This window comes from Pavona decussata, unplaced genomic scaffold, assembly GCF_977016875.1.
Source record: "Pavona decussata unplaced genomic scaffold, jaPavDecu1.1 SCAFFOLD_64, whole genome shotgun sequence".
In the NCBI taxonomy this organism is placed as follows: Eukaryota; Metazoa; Cnidaria; class Anthozoa; order Scleractinia; family Agariciidae; genus Pavona; species Pavona decussata.
Window position 1 is genome coordinate 2,722,144 of NW_028145484.1, and position 12,694 is coordinate 2,734,837.

General features: G+C 40.3%; 1 protein-coding gene across 1 annotated transcript in view; it reads left to right on the top strand.

Annotated features, from left to right (window-relative positions):
• Window positions 1-8,514, top strand: part of LOC146478453 (uncharacterized) — a 29,291-nt gene extending 20,777 nt beyond the window's left edge. The window contains exons 4-12 of the mRNA XM_085111984.1: window positions 40-274; window positions 2,047-2,276; window positions 3,247-3,429; window positions 4,211-4,389; window positions 4,601-4,763; window positions 5,517-5,558; window positions 6,552-6,734; window positions 7,697-7,864; window positions 8,318-8,514. Of these exons, the coding sequence (XP_084968110.1) occupies window positions 40-274; window positions 2,047-2,276; window positions 3,247-3,429; window positions 4,211-4,389; window positions 4,601-4,763; window positions 5,517-5,558; window positions 6,552-6,734; window positions 7,697-7,864; window positions 8,318-8,379 (1,445 nt within the window). The 3' untranslated portion in view covers window positions 8,380-8,514. The remainder of the gene's footprint in view (window positions 1-39; window positions 275-2,046; window positions 2,277-3,246; window positions 3,430-4,210; window positions 4,390-4,600; window positions 4,764-5,516; window positions 5,559-6,551; window positions 6,735-7,696; window positions 7,865-8,317) is intronic.
• The last annotated feature ends 4,180 nt before the right edge of the window (window positions 8,515-12,694 follow it).

Here is a 12,694-nt window from a genome sequence, read left to right on the forward strand (position 1 = left end):
TTGACCATATATCAGTTACTTTTTTTCTTATCCTAACAGCCAGTGGATTTGAATGCAACGGGGAAACAATCAACTTCTGTAAGAGATTTGCCTCTTCGTGGAAAGTATATCGCCTCGATTGGGATGAGTTACATTTGTCTGATTGCAAACAAGAAAAAGGTCCTCTACCCGGCGATGACCTCTTGTTGTTTGTGAGTAGAGGAAAGCCGGACAACTATGGCAAGTACGGGATAGTTACGGTGAAGTTGGTTACCTCAAAAACTGACAACAAAGGGTAAGAATGTTCAATTATACTTCTTTGTTAATCCCAATAATAGCTGGAAAATATACCTAGAGTGCATCCTACTCCCTATTTTATGAGTTAAGTAAAATCACCCTAAAAAAGTAGAATGGTTATTGATTTGCCAAGAAAGTACACGAACAAAATTATACTTAAAAATCTTAAAGAACTTTCACTAAAAGATCGCTGTTACTTATTTTTAGTGAACCTTTGGATATCAATCAATCATACTTGTATCAATAGCAATGTTAAAATAATAGTTTGCCCTACGAGTATACATAAGCTAGTGTTTATTAATTTTTGCTGCGGGTGGCTTTGATGGAAATGGATTACAGATTGAAAAATGGGCACTCAAAGGAGTGCGTGTGGTTTCAGCTACCATAATGAAAAGTTGTTGCCTGTGTTCTGAGCCGGTGACCCCGGTAAGAAAATGAAAGGGAATCTCTTCAAAGATCAATAAATTATATGTGACTGTTACATTTACTGTACGTTTTGTGTCTGCGTTATGGACTCCCTTTTAATGCATTTATGAAAAAGTTGCAAAGCTTGGGTGTTACTTCGGTAGGTGTATGGTTGTATGGTAAGTGTACCTTAGTGGGGTTGCAAATTTGTAGGGAGGTTATTTTCCAAGCGATAAAGGGGGATTTTTAGACTGCCATTATAGGTATCTCTTTAGCGATCACACAAGTTTTGTGTATAACTATTTATGCGTTATTGGTCAAGCGTGAGGTCAAGATGGCTGGATATTGGAGAGTACGTTCTAATTCTGTCTCGTTAGCAGTGCAAAACAACACAAAATCATTGTAAATAAAACGCAGTCTATGACTACTGCCTTATTTTCGTAGAATATTGCAGTAAAAAAAGCAACGTTGTATAAAATTCAGAGGAGTACATGAACAGCTCTAGTCAGTGCCAAAATTGTGCAGCGTAATTTGATCGTGTTGTCATATGGACGAATTTGGTATGCAGTGGAGGATTTCGGTTTGTTTACACTTCAGTACACAGGGGACATTACTAGATAATGGTTTGGTTCTCCCATGGTTTACATAAGATCGCAAGGTGAAGAAATTTCGTGAATCAAGACACACAGAAAAACAGACAATAAGCTTTCTCAATTGAAATTTTTATTCAGACAGACCTGTGTTCACGCCTGAGCAGCAAATTTGTCCAATTTTCGCTTCGAGTGTGGCTACGTGAAAGCGACCGATCCAAGTGAACTGCGAGTCACTAAAGCACAATTTCTCGACTCTATTAAACTGAGTACGTTTTTCGATAATTTCGCAAAAGCTAATTGATCAATTTAACATAAAGCACGGTAAAATTAACATTCAAACCTGTAGTATTTTGTAAAGGGGATTCCCAGGGGCTTACAAAACTTTTGGAGAACTGAGATCTCGTCAACCTGTCGGGTGAACCTTCGGCATTCCGAACCTTTACAGAAAATGGACTTACTTCCTTTCTTACTTACACTACACGATGACAATATTGGTTTCAGCCACAAAAATTGGCCATTTTTTTCAAGTTCTTCCTGTGTATTTTGGAGAAATTGCTAAAAACGGATTTATAGTTTGCTCTTCATTCGGAAAAATCAGTTAACGCTTTAAATTCCCCCTGGTATTCTAAGAACAATCTCATGTTAGAGAAAAGGTTCTATGCAGTAAAGATTTCAGTAGCTTTGATCAGCAAAAATCTCGGTGACAGTACCTCTTTAAGGTAAAGATTTACATTACAAGTTATTACCTTAATTTTAGTGGCATCTATTATAGGATGTCTGTTTGCCATGTTACCTTGGAGAAGCCAATCAACATGTTTCTCGTGAGAGACCAACACACCTGTTTGATCGCCCAAACGTTTCCGTATTTTGGTAAAGTGTCTTTGCGAAACAAATGCGTCCTGACTTGCGATGGGCAAAACGATGGACTGGCAGGAATACTGGGTTTCAGGGCAAGGAATTTAGCCATCGATTCTACCTCTAAAATAGCAATGTCCGGAAAAGGTAACTCTTAACTGTTACTCACTCTTTAACTTTTCAGACATGTAACACACTCGCACCTTTCTTTTGGGTGGCAACTGCTTGTTTCCGGCGTGGGTGTGAGATTTTTACATTTTTATAGTGCGACGTTGTTTTTTTCTAAGCGCTATTTTTGATACACGTTTTTAATTGAAAGGTTGTGATTTGACAAGCTTGTTTGATCATTTTATTCAAGTTTTGCTTTTCAACTTCCGACCTGCTGTAGATATGTGCGCGCACCTTAAACAGCGGCACACAGCGAGAATATTTAAAAAAATCATTTTAGGTTTTTAGGGATGTTTGTACCGTGTCGACTGGATTTCTCGTCCGCGCCCCAGACGCCCTTCCATTGCTGTCTATCCGATATCAAACCCTTAAGCTCCTGTTTGGCTGCGCCTGAATAGTGACAAAGCGTCTTGAGAACCACAGGTGGAAGGTCCTTTACGAATTCTTGACTGAGGTTCTGGCAGTAGGACTCTGAAACCTTAACCCTACATCAAACCATGTTCGGCTACATTTTGGGCCTATTCTAGACTAGACACATATTAAAAATCGCTGTGGGTTTGCGTACACATGTATACAGCGGGTTCATGCGTATCGGAATCTTGCATAAAATGATCAAACAAAGAAAGCTTTTTTTCTCGTTGTCTCCTTTCATTCAAATCAATTACACCATCCAACCGTCAAAAGCGACCACGTCTTGGGAAGCTTTTCACTAGTAAGAAGCATAAAGACTTGCCAGCTAGCAATTCTACGTCAGGGAGCTTCTTTGTTTCTTCTTCTTCTTCTTTTATTTATTATTTTTTTTACCGTTCTTGTATCGATTTTTACCCCTCCTCCCAGTCAACAATTGGAGCATCTACATCTCCGTTAATTGTCCAGAGCAAACTAATCCCCTGCTATGCTTGTGTAGTAGCTTACCACTCTGTTTTTGTAACTTCTCAATTCCTTTCAGGATATCGTGGGGGTGCTGGAGGAGACAATCGAGGGGGAGGGGGTCACGGCGGCGAAACGTTTTTTTGTCCTGCAAAGGAACCAAATATGGGCAAAGGAGGAGACATTTCGGGCGCCTCATGGGCAACGAACAAAAATGGAATCGGAGGGGGAGGGGCTGGGGATGGACCTGCTCGGAGCAAAGGTATAAACTGTTTTAACAATGGTAGCTAAACTAGAAAAAATATTTTCGAATTGTTCTGTATTGTCGTTTGTTTTAAATGTTTCAAATAGCACAATGCATATCCCAGTCAAGAAATTACCTAAGCTGAAGTACAAAAGTTGAGGCACGTATATCCACAATAACAGTCACTTGGAACAATTCTTCGCAATAGCTCTTCTCTTTTCCTTAACCCTATCTCAACAAGACGGGGGGCTGGGGGGCGGATTCTGTCCGCGGCGACTTTGAACAAGAATAGCTTTTTTTTATATTTGGGCAAACGCCATCTGGCTTCAATATGTTGTGGTTGGTTGGTGTTCTTTGATTTTGATGTTTCCATGCCAGCTATAGTCAGTTCAGAAAATGCCAAATCCCTTTTTAAAATGAAGAAAAATGACCTTTCTTACTGCAAGTTTTTCGTTTTTAGCTCATATTAGTGTTCCTTTGTATTGATTTTGATTACTTTTCGTTTAATTTTGGCGCTCTCCTGAGAAAAAAAGATACGAAATAAGGGTATGCTAATTCGGCCATCCGGTGATAATTTATTTCTATAAGGTTACGGTTAATTCATGTATTTTAAAAGTTTACTTCAACCCTCCGAGAAGATACTAAACATATTTTGATTATTTGGATTTAAGAAGAAATAGATCAATTTATAGAATGACCAAGACTCGAGTTCCTTTCGGAAATGCCATTGTTTGTTAGTCCTGCAATTTGTTCCTTAAATGAAAAATTGATACCTGACACTAGCACGCCATCCTTTTAGGCTCCAAAGGAGGCCCAGGAGGCTACAACGCTGGGGGAGGTGGAGGAGACTCTACTGCGAACTCTGACGATGGAGCAGCCGGTGGGGGTGGTGGTGGACATTTCTCTGGTGGTGGGGGAGGTGGTGGGGCAAGCGGCGGAGCGAGCAAGGATGGCGGAAAAGGAGGGAAGGCTGGAAAAGTACTCTTGAGCTCGATTTCATGTTCTTTTATTGTTCTAAATCTCTTTAATTGCTCCGTTTTTCTATGTAATGTGTCAATGCACTTAAATCTGCTACGAAGATGACTTCAATTCAGTTTGTCATATTTTCAACTCTCATCCTTTGCGTATTGAATGGTAAGAACGTGAGCGCATAACTGAAGATCTCGATTTCTCTTTGGTTGCTAATCAGATTGGAACATACGCTGGGGGTGGCGGCCAGTCCAGTTATCCGGGTGGCAATGGAGGCGACGGCGGAAAACCAGGAAGCTATCCTCGAAACAAAGCTCCACATTGCTATGACAAAACTGCACAAGGAGGGAATGCGGGCTCAGCTGAAAAGGGTGGTGGAGGAGGTACTAGATATACATAATTCATTAATTTCAACGTATTGATTTAGTTAACATTGAGAGACTGAGTAATGTCTAAGCAAAACCGTGGGCAATAATCCTGCTGGTATACGTTGGATCAATTGTTGATCTGATCGGCTTAACAAATACAAATGATAAGAGAAGCAGAGACAGCTACAACGAGGAATTACGTTTTAGAGTGTACTATGTCAGAAGAATTCTTCCACATGGCCTGAATATTCGCGAAGAAATTTGCTAGCTTTTTTCCTTTTTTATTATTTCATTTGCTTGATCTTTTATACTGTCAATCACTTTAGTTTTACATAGTTCCGCTATTACGCAAATACTTGTAATATAAGCGTATGTCCCAATGCAAATTCTCATTGTACCTGAAGAAGGCTGGTTTGGCCAGCCGAAATACACTCTAAAACGTAATTCTACGTTGTATCGGTCTCTACTTCTCTTACCATTAACAGATCTAGACTGACGTCTCTTTTTAAAATCCATTTATAAGGTGAGAGGGAGAAAGAAAACGGTCCTTGTACAGCTATAGCTGACACTACAATCTCCATCACCCACAATATGAACGTTCTGTATATCTTTTAGAATAAAACAAGACGATGGCCGCCGGTAACACAAACGACATACCCTCAGAATTCTCATTTATTCTGTAACACATTCTTTATCCACTGGTGTTACTCGGTTCAACTGCCGTGAATTCATTTGCAAATTGATTATTTGTTTTTCTTATTTTTCCAGGAGATTCCTGTGGCAATCACTACGGCGCTGGAGGAGGAGGAGGTAGCAGTTCGTTCTGAATGAAGGAAGCTTTCCTAGATTTTTTAAAGGCACAACATCGGAAATTTTAACGGCTAATTATTCGAGACTAAAGAGGTTCAAAATAAATACAGTCAACTCTCGCCTTGCGGACACCTCACTATTACGGACACCCTGATTATACGGACAACAGCTAAATACACGGCAAAAATAGAGTACAGACGATTGACTGAAATAAATTCCCGCTATTACGAATTCTCGTTGTATTAAGGACACTAACTCACGGTCCCGAGGGTGTCCGCAATAAGGAGAGTTGACTGTATTAGGGGAATGGTTGAATGAGAAGTTAATTACTTTATCATGTTTATCTTTTATTATATCCACGGTATAAGACAACATTTGAATAAAGGTTTGACCAATCCTTTGATAGGAAAGAATACATTGGAAAAAAAAAACCGGATCTAACTGATTAAAATAAGAAAGCAGTCCGATCCCTTACAACTGATAAATGGACACGATCAATATTATTTCTTTGTTTTCCCCCTGCTTTGCCTTTTCTCGGGATCAGTTATCTTTTCAAGGTTTTCAGCTGATCGAAACTGTGTCATGAATCCTGTAGTTCTCATTGATTAGTGGTCGAAGTTTTGCCTTTCAATGTCCTAATTAGCTGAGGTGTAAGTGCAAAGAAAATTGGTGATTGGTGAGTTATGCCTGCGTCACTGTGTTAATACAAATATCAATCAAACTACCTATTTGGAAAGCTCACTCAAACTTAATCAGCAGATGGGTGACGCATCCAGCTTGTCCGTCATAACTCTGACACTGATATATTGCTGCTTATAATCCCTCGATTTGGGATGGTGTGCCTTTGAAAAAGCTAGGTAAGGTTGGTAGGCATCCTTAAAAGTTTTGCTCATTTTTTAACTCCTTTTTCAAATGATGGTTTGATTTATTACTAATAAAAAGCCGTAATATCAAGCGAAAATCTTTCAATAAGATGTAACTGTTTTCCTGTAGGTGGACTTCAATTCGGCAGCACTGCATTTGAGTCACGCCTCAGTTACGGTGGGGGTGGTGGTGGAGGCGGAGGTAGTGCTTTTAGCGACGACCGTAACCCAGGGGGGAGAGGAGGAAATGGAGGCGGCTTGGTGTATTTGCAGATCGACGAGCTGACACTGAATGGAAAGATTCTAGCAGAAGGTGAGATTATATTTGAGGTTCCAGTCTATGGTTGTTTTTATCGGGGTATGGCAACCAAGGACAATTCACTCTGAGCATTGAGCATGCGTACAGGCTTTCGAATCAAATACCTTCCCACCCACTAGCTGAAGAGGCGGGAAACAAAAGACCCTGGGAGCAGGAAATTCACTTGTCTCCTAAATAAAGGAGTTTGATCGAGAAATGACTAGAGGTCGAACGCTTTGGGAAGGTGGTCGCTGAGGAGAGATTCTGTATAGAGCACCGAGACCACAGCGTTAAGCTGAGAACTGCTTTTCAGTGGTGGATATTCAGAAGAATTCCAATGTATTTTGCTAGTAGTCACCTTCTACAGATGTAGCTGGAAAGCGTGCAGATGTCAAACATTTATCTAGAGGAGTCACCAACCCAGGCAATGTAAACTCTGCGTCACTAAATACGCTTAGTTTGTTAAGATAATTACTACACTTGTACAAACAAAGGAAAAAATTATTCGTTATAATAATCCAACTCCACACATCTTAAGTAAGAATAAACACTGTAAATATTTCAGAAAACCAGTAATAAGGGAAGGAACCGTCATGTCTGACATCCTACTTTCCGCAATGTAACTTTGCACGACACTCAAAATTGTTGAGAGAAGCTGAGTTTTTGCAATTCCTGCGTGGCTACGTGTTAGCGTATGTCTATCAGTTCGGTAGGTTATTTTGTAACTGACTATGGCTCTAATAACCGCCGAAACATGTCTTCCAAACTAAAAAAGCGTTGTTTGTTTCCTCAAACTGTTTATACCTCTACTTTTGGTGAGGCCGACAACATACCGAGCTTTTTCTGAAACCCAACGTCAATGCGCCAGTAATGAACAATTCTGGCATAAAATGTTATCCTCTGCTGACGATTAGAAAAATACACAGATAATTCTCATAACGGTGTTAAAAGGTTCTCGTTTCCTTTCTTCTGGGCAGGTCAAGCTGGCCAGTGTTTGAACAGAAAGGCCCATCGATCTGCCCCTGGAGGAAGCGGTGCTGGTGGGAGTGTGGTCATTATAACCAAGAAACTCCATGGAAATCCCAGGGGTAAAATCTTCACCTCCGGAGGGAGCCCCGTAAAATGCGCGTTCGGCACTGGCGGAGGTAAGCTCTGTTTCGTAATAACATTAACGTGTTAGTACTATAATTATGTCACTTCATGCCGTAGAAGACTGTGAGAAAAATTCAGTGATATTCGGTGGACTTCAATTAACATTTCTCTGCCGACTTTATTTTCTTAGCTTACAAAATAAGGGCCTTAAGTAATTAAGACGCATATGCGCAACTACCTTTCAATTATCCGGATCTCGGGTTTAACTTTTATGTTTGTTAATGAAAAATGCTGCCAAGCAAAGGGAATTTCAACCAGTAATATAACATAACTTTCAACTATCAGGGAAGACAAACTTTTAACCGTTATCCGTCTAACCAATCAAGTGACAAGCATAACACTGCTCAAATCTTAACCATCAGTCTGATAACAAAGGTAATTTTTACTGTAAACCATTTCGCTTGAAAGGGCAAAAACGCCAATGACCAAATTCTGTTTTTCTTCAGGCGGAGGCGGTGGTGTTGGACGCTGGGTTGTGAAAGAAGGTCAAACCATTCACCAGGGCTGAAACCCAGAAAAGCTCTACTGAGCCGGAGTAGCAAGTTTTAGTTTGTAGCTGTTAGTTCCTCGTGTGTGGGTATCGCTTGTCCAAGGACAAGGTATCTACCTGATAGAATAAAGAAGGATGCTACTCATCAAATAACTGACTCGTCTCTTGTTAGTTATAGAAATGACTTGGCTGGTGGGGGTGGGGGGGGGGGGGTGGGATTCGATATGCTCCATCAGTGTTCATTGGCAACCAATTTTTGACAGACAGATTTTTTCGGAAAATGGAAAATCCCTTTTTAAAATAAAGGAAATTACTCTTCTTACTTTAGGGTGTCTCCATACAATTATTTGGCGCGCGGCGTCTGGGTACTAAAATGGCGCGAGCGAGCGCAGTTTTCTAACTGATACATAAATTTCCATTTTGCTGGCGCGCGAAACAAGGCCAGTTTTTGGCTGAATAGTAAGGGTATTTTAGCGAGTTTTGTGCGGTGAAGGTTTCTGAAAATTGGCTCAATGTTAGGATTTAGCTGGTATTTGTACTCCAAAATATCTTAGGAAGAATTATACACGGACAACTGCAATAAATAGTTAAAACGAAAATTGCAGAAATTGACCAAACGTATGTACAGAATATTTTTTGCCTTTACGAGGAGATACTTCGGAGTTTCTCACTTCTTTACACAAAAAATAGCGAAATTTTACCGTGCGAATTTTGGACAAACCCGTTTTAAAACTAGCTAGGAGTGAGGGAATCAACAGATGTGTCATCCACAGGTTGTTTTTAGCAAAGCAAAGGGACGTAGGTACTCGAACCTTTGTTTGAACCCAGATACTTTTACAGGGCTGAAAGAACCAGAACATCAAGAAAAATATATATCACTACCAGCGAAAACTGGTTTTAGCCTGAAAAATAAGGCTATAGAGTGTGTGCACGGCGGCCATGTTGGGGGACTAAAACAATAGAAGGTATTTGCATAAAAATAGAATATATTTCCCAAAGGAAAATCATTGTTTTGTTTCGGTCCTCCAACATGGCCGTCGAGCACACACACTATTTTAGCGAGTTTTCCACGGTGAAATTCTCTGAAAATTGGCTCAATGTTAGGATTTAGCTGGTATTTGTACTCCAAAAAATCTTAGGGACAATTATACATAGACAACTGCCATAAATACTTAAAGGGACACAGTCACCTGGTGCACATGCGCATTAGATACCATTTCTTACTTGATTTGCATATCACACTTCATCACAAGTCTCGCGCTGAGAAGCGCATCCTTTGAAAAATGTAAACAAACCTTGTCGAGTCGAAGTATTTGCCAGTCAAAATTATTATAGTGATTATAGACCTAATGTCATTTTACAACACTCATTTTCTTGATACCATGGAGAATTTACTGATGGACTTGTCCAGGGAAAATCGAACGTCAACGAATACCTCTGGAGTAGAAGAATCATTTCATTGTCTATTTCGGTATCCGGTCGTGTAAAAAATTATCTTAGCTGTTTCTACGTTTCACAGCGTTTGCATGAGAAGCAAATTGAGTTCAAATATTAGAGAATATGTCAATTTTAAAACGTAGCGAATCGTCTGAGCTGCAGTGTAGCGAAACGACTTTGTAGCGAAACTACCGGTAAGCTTTATTTCTGCTTTCAATCATATATTTTGCTTTTATAATTTCGTTTCTACAACTTCTCCGTTATCTAAATTTAGGAACCAAACCCATGTCGTTGCAAGAACGCTTGCTCGACCCGTAGAAAACAAGGTTCTACTGGAGGTTTTCCCTGTCGAGGAGATAATCGACTGTGTACCGAAGCTTGTCAGTCTTCGTCTGAGCTCCAAACTAAGCAGCCATGACGCGTAGTTCGAATCGTTTACAAAGATTCCCACCGCACGGACCTTTCGCCAGGTTGAGAAAATGTAATTTTCCAAATATATATAATGATGATTTGTTCTCCAATGTTTATGATTGATTTCTCTAGTTATTTTAGTCAACGCAGGCGATTTCTTCCGCCCGGCGCCTTCACGTTTCCCACCTCTTCTTTTCATGTTCCGTTGGAGACGCGATCCATACTGTTTTTAACCAAATATGATAAAATAATATCATAGGATGAGCAAAAGCATACTCAGAAACAGGTTTCCAGTAAAAGATTGAAAATCCAATAAAACACTGGGAAGATTGAAGCGGATTTCTAGATGCCGACGTGTACTTTTGATTTCGGGTTGAGGTGGACGCTTTTCAAAATTGACAAAAACTAGCGTCCAGGTCAGCGCGGTCACAAAGGTGACTGTGTCCCTTTAAAACGAAAATTGCAGAATTGACCAAACGTATGTACAGAATATTTTTACTTTACGAGAAGATACTTTGGAGTTTCTCTCTTCTTTAAACAAAAAAATAGCGAATTTTGGACAAACCCGTTTCGAAACTAGCTAGGAGTGAAGGAATCAACGGATGTATCATCCGTTGGTTGCCATGAAAACAGGGTCTACGAGTTGAAACGGTGTTTTTAGCTAAGCAAAAGGTCGTAGGTACTCGAACCTATGTTTGAACTCAGATACTTTTACAGGGCTGAAAGATCCAGAACATCAAGAAAAATATATATCACTACCAGCGAAAACTGAAGAAATGGTATAGAGCCACCTTAACTTTTATGTTTTAGCTCATATCACTGTTCCTTTATTGCTTTTGATTACTTTTCGATCAATTTCGGTGCTTTCCTGAAGTTTTGGGGAAATCCAGGAGAACAAGATGGTGGATCCAAGATTGACGCCTTTTGACAACCATGACGTAATTACTACCATCTTTTCCCGTTGTGGACCTCAAAGGAAACATCTTTGAATGTACTTGCTATCCTCAAACCCTCATTGTTATTTTAAAACTTGCGAAGTTATGGAGGGGGCGGAATCCGCCCTCCCCCCCCCCCTCCCTCCCAACGCCTCATAAGATAGAAAAAAGACCGGTCTAGTTTGATTGAGTTCGATTAATTAATTTCATTAACGAACAGTTCGAGTAGTTACGTCGGGGCGTAAAACATAATCAAATTTTACTTCATTTTAGATCAACAAACCGACAAGAAACTTGCTGCAGTGTGCTTGTGACTAGCGCGTTTCCAACCATGAAGGACCAAGTAGCGTGCAATGAGTGCTAATGGGGAAGGACATGACAACATAATCAAACCTAGCTCGAGCTGACAGAAAAATGCCGGTTTAACAATGTCCTATGGCATTGCGTGATCTGTCGCTATGTTTGTATAATTTTGTGTTTTCCTATTCCGAAGTGTTTTGCGTGGTTTGCGGGTCAAGTTGAAGCGATTCCGAGGAGTTTGAGTTTCATCGCCTTAGACGGCTATCTCTCTTCCGGTATGCATATAAGCTGTACAGTTCTCGTCACGCTCCACCGATGCATTACACCTTAAACTGTCGCACGTAGCTTTCAAAAAACTTTTGCCCTTGTTGTAAGTTCTTAATTGTACCGTGGAAGTTCTTAGCATTTTCGGCTTAATATAAATCATTGGAAATACTTCTTAAAAAAAGGAATCAGACTATCGAAATTAAATGACACGATGGGCTTAGTATTAAAGTCAGTGCATGCAGCAGACGCGTGACAGATGGAAGACCAATCTCGTTCCCAGACTCTCTCCTCTTCCCATCTCCCTCTTGCTCCAGAGATACGGGAAAAGGAGGGACTCTGGTAATGACGTTGCTGGAACTATTCTAGAACGCCAGAGAAAAAAGTCATTCAGCTTTATTTTGTCATCCTTTCAGTCTCCCAAGTATGCCTTCATATCCTTGCTCCACGAGCATACTTCATTAAACAGAAATACTGTTTAATGAGGACTGCGTGGCCTGCAAAATGTGTTTCACTGATCCATCGACTAGTCTTAGATTTCATTTCACTAAATTCCAAGTAGGGTACTTTAAATACCCTGAACGTGGAAATTTTAACCGAGACAGTTGCCTCGGTTTCCTCTAGACTTCAGGCCAAAGCCCTGTCAATTTCCTGTCAATGTGGTCATCGAGGCGCGCTGAGTCGAGTTATAATTACCGTTGGAAGTTTCGGATACTGACGACGAGATTTAATTAAATGAAATTGATTTGCAATAGCTAGGGTTTTGATTTGTAGCGTCAGTTCTATCCATAGACATAAAATGACATGCTGCAGTCCGGATGGTGAAGAGAGCGCCAGAAGCCACGTGAAGGGGCACGCCTCAGCTACAAGTTTAAAGTGTTGCTCTAGCTCGACCGAAGATTTCGCTTAATAGCTTTTCTTTATATCTTAACCGACAGAGGCTCGTCGATAAATAAACAAAATTGCGCGACTTTCCTGCAAAGGGC